Below are 12,472 nucleotides of genomic sequence, written 5' to 3'. Positions count from 1 at the left end.
AAAGAATTCAACAAATACAAAAAATACGAAAATATATTATTTATTTTTATTATTTTTATTTTTTTTAAAAAATGGAAACTAAATTCTGAAAACTTAAAGCAAATAGCGGACTGTACTTGCCCAAAAAAAAAAAAAAAAAACTTAATTTAATTTAATTTAATTTGGTCCAGTTACGGGGGGAATGAGAATCATACGGTCCGCGTTCAATATAGTTTTGGCCCAAATAAATAGAGCCCAAATTAATGGGCCATTTTGGCAAAGAATGAGATTTATTTCTGTTTGGAGGCCAAGAAAAGAAAAGAAAAGAAAACAAGCAGCAGCAGAGTACCACTCCAAGGATTTCGAGTGGGATCAACTCAGACGATAAATCGAATCCGACCCTTCTCTTCTCTACCAAGACTCAGACACCTGGAACAAGTTTCACTCTCGTCACTCCTCCGGAAAATTCTTCAAGGTTCAATTCAACTTCTTTCACATTCATATTGATGATTGCTTATTTATGCTTGTGTATTAAACTGTATATGCATCTGTTTTTGTGTCTACCTACACAGAATCAGAATCAGTTGCACCCACATGGGTATTTTGTTAATTTGTTTGTAATAATATGGTTCTTGAATTTGAAAGCAATGTGATGGGCTTTTCAATCCCAATCAAAGATTGATTAGGCAGCCACCATTTTTTGTGAAAATTCTTTTTTCTTTTTACATCACCAACGAAATCAATGAGAGCTAAAGAGGATTCATCAAACTTGTGTTCATCAAAATTGATTTCAGTTTCGACATCCTCGAAATCCTGACGGTGGTTCTGCTCCCTCCAAATGCACCACAATACTCACATGAGAGCTATTATCCAGGGTTTCCTTTGTTTGAAGATTTTGCGTGTCTAATACTGGAATTTGATTATCGGATGCAGGAGAGGCAATGTTTGTTGAGGGAATTTCCTGAACTATTGTCGTCTGATGAATATTCTAAGGTTTTGTAGGTGGGATGTGGTAATGGCAGTTCCATATTTTACCAATATTACCGTGATTCTTAGAGTTTCCTTTGTACCATTTGGCACTGATGTTATAAATTTTCAATTCTCGAAGTAATTCCTTTGAATTATTGTACTAGTTGAGATGCTCTTAAGATTAATGTTATACTAGTTTATTGGCTCCCTTATTTGAACTTTTATTAACCGTGGTTTCTGATATGTATAAAACTGAACCTGGGAATTAATTTGGAATTAGATGTTTGCAAACCAAAGGGGATATCAAAGTTCAGGTTTCTCCTATTTAAGGATGAACTTGGTTTCTCCTTTGCAATCTGTGCTAAGTTTCCCAAATAAGAAAATCAATTCCTTATTGTAAGATTATTGAAAAGGGAGCATATGACAAGATGAGCCAAAGTGGAGAAAGTAGAGGAGATCAGTACCATGAGAGAGAGAGAGAGAGAGAGAGAGAGTAGACAAGTTAGGAAATGTTCTAGAGAAGAGAGAAGAGAGAACAAAGAACAGAGAGAGGCTAGAAAAGAGGTTAGATAGAGAGAGGAGAACAATAGCGGTAGAATAGAGGAGAGAAGGTAAATAAGGGGGGTGGGGGAGGGAGAAAAAAGTGACATAAGAGGCACACATTTGAAGGAGATATTAAGACAATTCTCATGCAGGTCCTGGTTATTTTTAATTTATATTACTTTCACTTGTTTGGAAGTCATCATTCATTCTTGACTGAACACTTGTGTCAATTGACAATGGATGGTGAAACACAACTTTTCATTCTGTCGGCAAAGTCTAATTCTAGCTTCCCCACTAACAAGTATCTCTGCTTGAGATTTGAGTAATAGGATTGCAGTAAACGGTTTCCTGCTTACATAAACCATCCAATGAGGCAGAGTTGTTGGGGTTGTTGATGGAGTTAAGGGAGGTGTTCCCATATCGGGCTTTCTTGTTTGCTGGTAGGTTATGGCCTGCAGCTATTGATTTGGAAAATGAAGAAAAAGAAAATCAATCTATCTGAGTTTGCAACCATCTGCTCTTAAATTTCCCGAGGTTGGTGAGATACGCCCTCCTGCATGGCAGTTTGGAAGAAGATTTTTTGGCAGATAAAGGAATGACATATTTGGATGCATAGATAAGAGATAAGCACCCTCCTTGGGCAGTGGTTTCATATGTCCCTTTTCTAGGCTTTGGGGTTGGTCACTTGAATCTCTTTCTTTTGGTCCTTAAAAACTTTCTTATTAAAATTAAATATTTGCAATCTTGAGTAGCATGTGAATTTGCAGAGATTAATTCAATGTCCTCAAGTTTCTGGTCTTAAACCTGATATACATTTTTTCCCCCCATCTTTTAGTGGAAAGAGAGCATCACTGTATACTCAGGAGTCATGTGATTGTAGCATTGAGGTTCTTAAAAGGGCTGAAGAAGTGATAGATGCAGCTGATTTAGTCTCAGGAAAACACCATTTTCATCCATTTCCTTTTGGTTTTCCTATTAATGGATTTCCCAATTGGTTGGCCTGTGATCCTTGCAGGGAAGTTATTCTGCAAAAGCAGGACATTTGGCTTTCAGGTTAGTTACTTTATCCATTGCTTTGTACATTTCATAATTTTGTGAGCACTTTACTGCAGAATGAAGCTTCATGTTTGTTTTTTTCAAACCCATCTTTTCCATTTTTGTTTTCTCAGGCTTGGGAGACAATAATGAAAATTTGCTTACAAAAATACTGTGCTCTCATCATTTCTCTTTCAATTCCCCACCCACGACCACCTTACCACAGCTGCCTCACTCACAGCATGGACGCCCCACCTACTCCTCTCTCTCCTCCTTCCCTTTACCTGTCGGCCTGCCCTACCCCTAGTGTAGAAATATAATGTAAAGAGAAATAGAGAATTGTATTATTGATTGATTTCTGATTGATGTTGTACTAGATTTATTAATTACAATTCCTATACAATCTATATATAGAAGAAAATGTGGTAGTAGGTGTAGTGGAGGTGATAGTGGGTTAGGTGAAGGTGTAGTGGAGGTGATAGTGGGTTAGGTGAAGTGGAGTGTGTGGTGAAGTGGAGGTAGGTGAAGTGGAGTGTGTAGTGGAGTAGGTGAAGGTAAAGATGGGAAATTCTAACAGCCCCCCGCAAACTCAAGGAGGAGAGAAACTAACCAACTTGAGTTTGGAGAGAGTAACAAAACAAGAAAATACATAAAAATAAAAAAGGATAGGAGACACTGTATGGTCGTGTCAGACCGTTGGTGAAGACACTGTATGGGGTGTCATAACGTTGTAGAGGACACTGTATGGTGGTGTCAGACCGATGTAGAAGACAGTTTATGGGGTCATGTCGGACCGTTGTAGAAGACAGTTTATGGGGTCATGTCGGACCGTTGAAGGAGACAATGTTGTGACAGTTTACGGAGTCTTGTCGGACCCTTGTAGAAACTAACCGGAATCTATGTTGGGACAGTTTACAGAGTCTTGTCGGACCCATAAAGGAGCTAACCGGAATCAATGTCGGGACAGTTTACAGAGTCTTGTCGGACCCTTGAAAAAGCTAACCGGTATCAAATGTCGGGACAGTTTATAGAGTCTTGTCGGACCCTTGTAAAAGTGGCACCCTCAAAAGGTGTGCCCAATTTTGTCAAAAGGCGTGCCATCAAAAGGCGTGCCCAATTCATCAAAAGGTGTGCCGGACATGATGGCGAGGCACGTGGGCGCCTTGGCTTGCGTGCCCGTTTGTCGGCTGGTGGTAAGAGGCGCGCGATGCGCGTGGCTGCCTCGACTATTTAACCAAGGTTGAGGCGGAGGCTGTGCAAACCAGTCTGAAACCGCCGAAAATCCTTTGAAAAAACTCTTCCGTTTCTGAGAAAGAGATTCTGGAACACTCTGTTGCCATTCTGTCACCAACCCTTCCGAACATTACCAGTCTGAAATTGCTATTTCGCTGAAACACTTAGCAACCCAAAAAACATGGCCTCGTCTTCCCGTCCAGCTACCCAGAACCTGCTCACGCTCTTTCCAGAACTGAACGAGCCCACAGGAGAAATAACTGGTGCGGTGTCCAGTGAACCGCAACCAAACACCTCTGGTTTTGCTCCATTGAACTTTCCGATGCGGTCGGTGGAGCAAAAAATGGCGGTGCAGTCGGATGTGGAGGCCAATCAGTATACTCTGAAGGCATGTGTGGAAAGCATGACGGCGGTCACAAACTTGTCGAACCGGCTGCAGAGTAGAACAAATGAGGTGCAGCATTTAAACTCCCAGCTGGCTCTGCTCCAACGCATGTATAAGGATGCGCGAGCAGAGATAAGTGTGCTAAAGACAGAAAACAAGGAGCTGAAGCGGAAGGCCACCGTGATGTTCCGATTTGGAGGGCCGCCATATGCTGCAGTGGAGGAGTATGGGGGAGTGAACGTGCTCGGTGGACAAGGAAGCACTGAGGCAACACCGGCAAGGGCCGCCCAGGACGGAGGCAAGAAGAAGAGACCTGCGGCAGAGTAGAGAAGAAAAATCCCACTGTTTCGATTTGTGTTGTTGGTTTGTTTTTTTTTTTTTGTTTTTTTTTTGTGTAAAATGGTGATCGGGATTGATCCCCGGCATGAAAAAATGACAAGTGTGTGGAATGTTTGTGGTGTTATTTGGTGTTGTTGTTTTGTTTAAGAATAAAAACAAAATAAAATAAAACAACGGATAAAGAAAATAGATAAAAATATTTGGAGATGCTCACTAACGAGTTGTAGAATAAGGAAATATTGATGGAAAAAAAAGGAAATAAAATAAAACAAACAGAGAGATAGGAAAAATATATTATAATAAAAAAATATAAATATATATATATATATTAAAATAAAAGAAAAGGGAGAAATAACGTGGTTGTTTTTTTTTTTTTTTTTTTTTGAATAAAAAAGAGAAGATAAAATAAATAAAGAAAGATAATGTTGGGGGGGGGCGGTGGTGTAGTTGTTTACGTGTGGCTTTGTGTACTCATGACTTGACCAAATAAAATAAAGCAAAAGAGGGGACAATAAAATAAAGTAAAAGAGGAGACAAAACCATGTGCTCTGCTTCACCATCTCCAAACAAGAGAGAGAAAGAGGGAAATACTGGCTTTCAAGAACAAGCCGCTTTCATTTTCGTAAGAACGACTGTTAAGAATGCAACTCTCTAGGCCATTATATGTCATTATTCTCTCTTGTTCATCAAAGTCAAGGCTAATCTCTCTGTCCCGAGAACAGCAAGCCAGTCTCCTTCTCATGATCATCATCTTTTCTTGTACCCTAGTTGATCTTCACAGCAAATTTCAGCGGAACCCAGATAACTGGTCTAGTATATTCCAAAAGCTATGGCTATGCACCAACCCCTTAGATGAAGAAATCGAAGAACAACAATCTGTAGAGAAGTCTGGAGTCGGGACTTGTTTCAGAGCTGCATCTGTAGAGAAGGTATGTATAGAAAATTTTAGTAGACTAGGTTGAGGTCCGGCGGGCGGCTAAGGTTAGGTTGCCGCCCGCCGGGGAAGCGAAAATACTAGGTTCTAAACCTGCTCTGATACCATGTAGAAATATAATGTAAAGAGAAATAGAGAATTGTATTATTGATTGATTTCTGATTGATGTTGTACTAGATTTATTAATTACAATTCCTATACAATCTATATATAGAAGAAAATGTGGTAGTAGGTGTAGTGGAGGTGATAGTGGGTTAGGTGAAGGTGTAGTGGAGGTGATAGTGGGTTAGGTGAAGTGGAGTGTGTGGTGAAGTGGAGGTAGGTGAAGTGGAGTGTGTAGTGGAGTAGGTGAAGGTAAAGATGGGAAATTCTAACACCTAGGATTTCTTTAAGATGTAAGTTTCACCAAACGAAGAGTTGAATTTGAACTGCACATCATCTTAAATGAATTTGGACCATACATTAAATATTCTAAATATTTTTGTGTACAAATTTGTGTAAGTAGCATTGCTCGCATCAAGCTGCTGTAAAGTCAATATATGTACATTATATAGTGAAGTAAACTTCAATTGGTTAAATATCACTCTTAAATGTGTTTTACATTGTCTCTTCAATTATTTAATCTTTTATGATTTCCCCTTTTCAGTTGCTGTGCATTGAGTTTCCAAGTGGAAATACTGTTTTTTTATTTATTATTTGATTGTTCAATAAATTTTGCATTACCCTTGATCTGAAAATAAATTAATTAATTAGTTGACACCAATATTTCACTAACACCAATATTTCATAACCAAAACCTAATTAATTCATAATAAAGAAAACAAAATGCCACAATGCCTTGTAACTAAAATTAATTGGGTAAGTTACTTCAAGAGTCCTCAACTATTAGTGAATATCACCTTCCTCCCTCATCAGTAAACTTATGAATAATGCTATATGTATCAATTAGTGTACTGACTAGTATACAAATTGATGATTTGGCATAATTTAAAATTTTTTTGGTATTTATAATGCAAAAATGCTAGAGATCTCAAAAATTTTATCAAAAGTTCTACTAAATGTCTCACATGGGTGTGGGACCCACATGGGACCCACACCCATGTGAGACATCTGGTAGAAATTTTGATAGAATTTTTGGGGTCTCTAGCATTACTCTTTATAATGTGATTAATGAGTGGGGTCAATAATAATATCATAACTAGTATTGATATACTAGTTAGTACACTGATTGGTGCATGTAGCACCACCGATAAACATATACATAGGCTCATTTTGGGAAGTGGGTTAAAAGCCAATTTCCAGCTTTTAACCCACTTCCTCTCTCACAAAAAAAACAAAAAGTCAAAAAAAGATAAAAAGTGAGCTTTTAACTATTTTCCCAAAACACCCCATATAATGTAATAGAAACAAGTCATGTAAATATATATATATATATATATTTTTAAATAGAACTTACTAATTTGTATATATTGCCATAAACCAGTACAGTTGGGAAGTAAAATTACGATCTCATTAATTACTATATTGAAACTTTGCTACGTCAAACATATTGTTGAACCACTGATTTCGCATTGCTACCTGTGACTTTATATTTTGAAACTTTTTTCTTTTTTTTTTTATTTAAAAAAAGGGGTCTTGTTAACATGTTTCCATATGGCATGTGAAGAAATTTAAAATATTGTACTTTCTTTATTACGTGTATTTTAAAAATGTACATTCTTATTACACTTTCTTAACATGTGACCTCAAAATACACGTTAACAAAATCTTTTTAAAAATTATATAATATCATATATCGGTAAATAAAATAAAATAAAAACTTTCCGGCCCAGCTAATTATTAATAGCAAGGACAACCCACATGGTGGGGTAGAGGAAATTTAAAATGCCACCAATATCACCAACCAGAAATGTTTGGGACCCCTTTTTTGGGGTTCCATAATCTCCAATTTGATCTTGACCCTTGATGTGTGTGTGGGGTCTACTCATGTATATATGAGCCCCACATTATGAGTAGTTGGAATGAGAGTGGGGGTTGTGGGGATCATGTATCACAATTGTATCACCAACTACTTTGAACCTACCTGTCTCAACTTTTAATTTGGTTTATATTTTTGTTTTCTTTGAAGGTTTCAATATTTTAGCTTTTTAGGAACACAACGAAAATTAAAATTTCGAAGAAAATTAAAATTTCGAACAAAATTATTGCTAATTGCGGCAATCATTGACTTATGGGTCGATATTGCAAATAAGATATATAAATAGATAGTGGTCATTCCATTGGCTAAAAAAAAAAAAAACAGTAACTGCAAGCAAAATCCTCATTGCTTTGTTGTTTTTGCTACTTCATCATGATCCTAATTTTCTTCATCATGGTCATGAAAATTGTCACAGGAAAAAAATTTCAACTTCTGCATATGCTTGTTTTTGTGCATTTGCCATACTCGAAACCTGCTCTTCTTGGACTCTCTTCAAGAGTTGAAGAAGATGCTGGAATCAATTGCAAAGAGAGGGAGAGACAAGCTCTACTGAAGTTTAAAAATGCTCTTATAGATGATTATGGTCTTCTCTCATCTTGGGGGAGTGAAGAAGATAAAAAAGATTGTTGCAAATGGAGAGGAGTGGGATGCAACAACCACACTGGTCATGTTACCAAGCTCAATCTTCATGCATCGTACAATTATTCTCTTGATGCTTCTTATCAGGTACTGAGTGGTAAGATTAGTCCTTCATTGCTTGAATTGCATCATTTGAAGTATTTGGACCTCAGTGGAAATCAATTTCTAGATGACCACATCCCAGAGTTAATTGGTTCCCTCATTGGATTAAGATATCTCAGTGTTTCAGCTCTTTTTAACTTTTTTGGTCCAATTCCTCATCAGTTCAGGAACCTTTCTAGCTTGCAGTATCTTGATCTTAGCTACACTAATTTGAATGTAGAAAATCTTGAGTGGCTTTCTCATCTTTCTTTATTAAGTCACCTAGATCTTACTGGTATTGACCTCAGTCAAGCAGTCGACTGGTTTCAATCTATCAATAATCTCCCTCTCCTTAAGGTGTTGAACTTAGCTAGCTGTAGACTTTCCTATATCACTCACCCATCGGTTTCTTTCAATTCTTCTCTGTCCCTTTCTATCATTGATCTCTCTTGGAATGTTTTGTCTACTTCAATCCACACTTGGTTGTTCTACTTTAGTAGCAGCCTAGTTGAAGTTCACCTTCAATCTAATGAGTTAAAAGGTCCAATTCCCGATGCTTTTGGAGACATGATTTCCCTCAAATACCTCAAGATTACTGACAATCAACTTGTAGGCAGCCTTCCAAAATCCTTTGCGAATTTTAGTCGCTTACAATCCTTGGATCTTTCTAATAACAATTTGACAGGTTTGATTCCTGATGCTTTTGGAGGCATGACTTCTCTCACAGATCTCAATGTTCTTAGAAATCAACTTGAAGGTGGCCTTCCCAATTCCTTTACGAATTTAAGGCATTTACGATTGTTAGAGTTGTCTGAGAACAATTTAACAGAAGAGATTCATGAGTTTTTGCAAAAGTTATCTGGGGCAGAAAAGTCATTACAGTTTTTGGATTTAGTTGACAATCGACTTTGTGGACCTTTGCCTGATTTCACAAAATTCTCTCTTTTAAGGGAATTTTCCCTTGAATACAATCAATTGAATGGGTCCTTACCAGAAACTTTTGGACAACAACTTCCTAGTCTTGTTTCTCTAGACTTGTGTGGAAACCAAATAACTGGGTCACTGCCTGACCTTTCCGTGTTTCCGTCATTGAAATTTTTACTTCTTGGAAACAATCAGTTGAATGGTACCATACATGAAGGTATTGGACAACTTTCCAAGCTTTGCTTTGTTGATGCCTCTTTCAATTCGTTAAAAGGCATAGTCTCTGAAGCTCACTTTTCTAACCTTTCTAGTCTGCTTCATTTGGATTTCTCTTTGAATGAGTTAATTTTTGAATTCAATTCCGATTGGGTTCCTCCTTTTCAACTTCAGGTTATAGAGTTGTCCTCTTGCAAGCTGGGGCCTCATTTTCCAAAATGGCTTCGAACTCAAAATAAATCCTCAATACTTGACATCTCTAATGTTGGAATTTCGGACATTGTTCCTAGTTGGTTTTGGGATGTATTCCCAGGATTAAATTTTCTAAATCTCTCACACAACAAGATCTTTGGCTTGCTACCTGATCTATCTTTGAAGTTTCATGATAATCCGGGTATAGATTTAAGTTCCAATCTTTTTATGGGTCCAATATCACTAGTTCCTCCTAATGCAACATATTTGAATCTCTCCAAAAATATGTTCTTGGGCTCACTTTCTTTCTTATGTTCAATTTCTGGTGTGGAACTCAACTATCTTGACCTTTCAAACAACCGACTAGCAGAGGAGCTACCGGACTGCTTGGGAAAATTCGAAGCACTATCCATTTTGAGTTTGGCATATAATAATTTGTACGGGGCAATTCCTAACTCAATTTGCTCCCTGAGTCAAATTCAGACTCTGCACTTACGCAACAATAATCTTTCTGGGGAGTTGCCTTTGTCTTTAAAGAATTGCAGAGAGTTGAGAATTATTGATCTGGGTGTAAATAGATTCACAGGAAAACTACCAGCGGGGATAGGGTCATATCTAACAAATTTAATTGTTGTTAGTCTAAGATCCAATGAGTTCAATGAAAGCATACCTTAACATATATGTCATCTTAACCATATTAAAATCTTGGACCTCTCTCAAAATGATCTGTCAGGAAACATACCTCACTGCTTCAACAATTTTACTGCTTTGGTTCAAAGTAATAGTTCCGGTGCAACCATTAATTTCAGCTATATGGCACATGACGGTTATTTTACTGATGGTGGCGACTATGTTGACAATGCATTGGTGCAATGGAAAGGACAATTATTCGAGTACAGGAACACTGTACGACTGCTAAAAATCATTGATCTTTCTAGCAATGAATTAACCGGAAGAATTCCTGATCAAATTGCAAGTCTTGCAGGGCTGATTTCCTTGAATCTTTCGAGAAACTATTTGACAGGAAAAATCATCCCAGAGATTGGTTGGATGAAAATGTTGGAATCTCTTGACTTGTCTGCAAATAAGCTATCAGGTGAGATTCCTACCAGCCTCGCACTCTTAAATTATCTAAGCTTGTTAAACTTGTCAAATAACAACTTGGCTGGCAAAATCCCAACAAGCACTCAATTGCAAAGCTTTAATGCCTCTGTGTTTTTGGGAAATCCTAAACTTTGTGGGCTTCCGCTTCAAAATAAGTGCCCCGGAGAAGAAACCAATGTGAATATTGCGCCCGGCAAAGACAAAAGAATATTCAAGAAGAGGATGGGTTCATTACCTACGGGTTTTATGTTAGCATGGGACTTGGTTTCATCCTTGGATTTTGGACAGTTCTTGGCAATATGCTTCTAAACAGTCCATCAAGACATGCCTATTTCAAGTTCTTGGACCACATAAAAAAATTGGTTGTGTGTGACTACTGCATTGAATATGGCTAGACTACAAAGGAGACTTTATAGATAATCAGTAAGACATTTTATTTTATTTTTAATTTTGTTAATTTCTTGGTTTTTCCTAGGTCTTTTTTTTTTTTTTTTTTCCCTGATTATAGTTCTTGTGTAGGTCATGTTGTGGAGCTAGCTTTGGCTCTTTGGTCTGAAGACCAGCTGTATGGTAGCTTCTATTGTATAATCATGTCTATTCAATGTCCGGTTCTGTGATCAATTTTTGTGGTTGTACAAAACTATTGCTGAAAGTGATAATCACATTGTTTAGTTTTATTTTTGCAAGGATGTTGATACAACAGAGGCGCTAGCTGTGAGTTCACAGACAGAAGATTGAAGACGAGCTGTAGGCACTTCTTGTTCCTTAGGCAATCTATGTATTTTGTAAGGATTGTAATATTAACTTTATAAATATTTGATGTGTAATTATTATGGATTCTATGTTTGCAAGGATTGCGATCTTCTTTTGTAAACTATCTATCAGTCCTGTGGCTAGTTGTCACATTTATGTCGTTCGGATATATATTTTCGAATAAAAGTTAAATATTCAGATAAACTTGTGAACAAAAAACAATTGTTCGGATCTAAACAGTTGAATGAAATGTCTATTGAACAATTCATTTTTGTTCATAAGTTTATATCTATATATTTGATTTTTATTCACAAGTTTATATCCGAATGATATAAATAATGTATACCGAGCTTTCTTACGATGTGCGAATAGAATTTTCTTTTTGTTATATATGATGTCCTTGTTTGCTATAAGGAAGATGGCTTCTTTTGGAGTTGTCTATTGTGAGGAAACTGATTTACTTTCAAGAAAAGAAAATGCATGATTTTTTTTTAGGGGTTAATTACACTTAGATGAGTACTTTCACCGTAATCTCATTGTGATCCTTTTATTTTTAATTGTGACAATCAATTCCTATAATTCAAGTCGAGTTATAATGTCACTCACTCGTCCATCTACAATTAATGAGATTAGCAGAAATTAGAAGTAAAAAGACCAAAGTGAAATTTTAGTAAAAGTGTCACAATTAAAGTGAAACTTTGATAAAAGTATAGGGGTGCTAACCAGATGAAAAATAATGTTGCAGTTTGCCCACGTGACGAGTTGTGTTAGTCTTGTAAACAGTGGTGGCTGGAAGGGTGATATTATAATCCACAATTAAAATTGAAGGGACTAAAGTGAGATTATATTGAAAGTGTACGAGTGCTAAGTGCAAATAATTTTTTTTTAAAGACAAATTATCCCTGTAATCCTTGTAATTTATCTTTGGTGTCACTTTCAAAAATTAGACTGAAATTAATGTGCAAAATATTGATTGAGGAGTTGACATCTTATTTGAAAATGGTTTATTCCTTTTGAATGAATTGTTTTTTCTTGGATTTTTGTGTAAGTTCTTAATCGATATTATCAATTAAATTAACTGAACACAATATAAAAAATTAAAAAATAAAATCAATGTAATTAAAATTATATAGACCAAATTCACACAAATAGCTAATTGCAAAAACCA

At 36.7% G+C, this 12,472-nt stretch overlaps 1 protein-coding gene across 1 annotated transcript; it reads left to right on the top strand.

The window, feature by feature from the left end:
- Window positions 1–270: 270 nt before the first annotated feature.
- LOC114302487 (receptor-like protein EIX1) lies at window positions 271–11,693 on the top strand. Its single transcript, XM_082922810.1, has 4 exons — window positions 271–454; window positions 2,327–2,544; window positions 7,811–10,974; window positions 11,071–11,693. Exon 3 carries the CDS (start codon window positions 7,834–7,836, stop codon window positions 10,120–10,122), a length of 2,289 nt encoding a protein of 762 aa, XP_082778936.1. The 5' UTR covers window positions 271–454; window positions 2,327–2,544; window positions 7,811–7,833; the 3' UTR covers window positions 10,123–10,974; window positions 11,071–11,693.
- The last annotated feature ends 779 nt before the right edge of the window (window positions 11,694–12,472 follow it).

This window comes from Camellia sinensis, chromosome 1 (genome assembly GCF_055761805.1).
Source record: "Camellia sinensis isolate YWXY chromosome 1, ASM5576180v1, whole genome shotgun sequence".
Classification (NCBI taxonomy): domain Eukaryota; kingdom Viridiplantae; phylum Streptophyta; class Magnoliopsida; order Ericales; family Theaceae; genus Camellia; species Camellia sinensis.
This window is presented reverse-complemented; position numbering and strand designations above follow the sequence as displayed.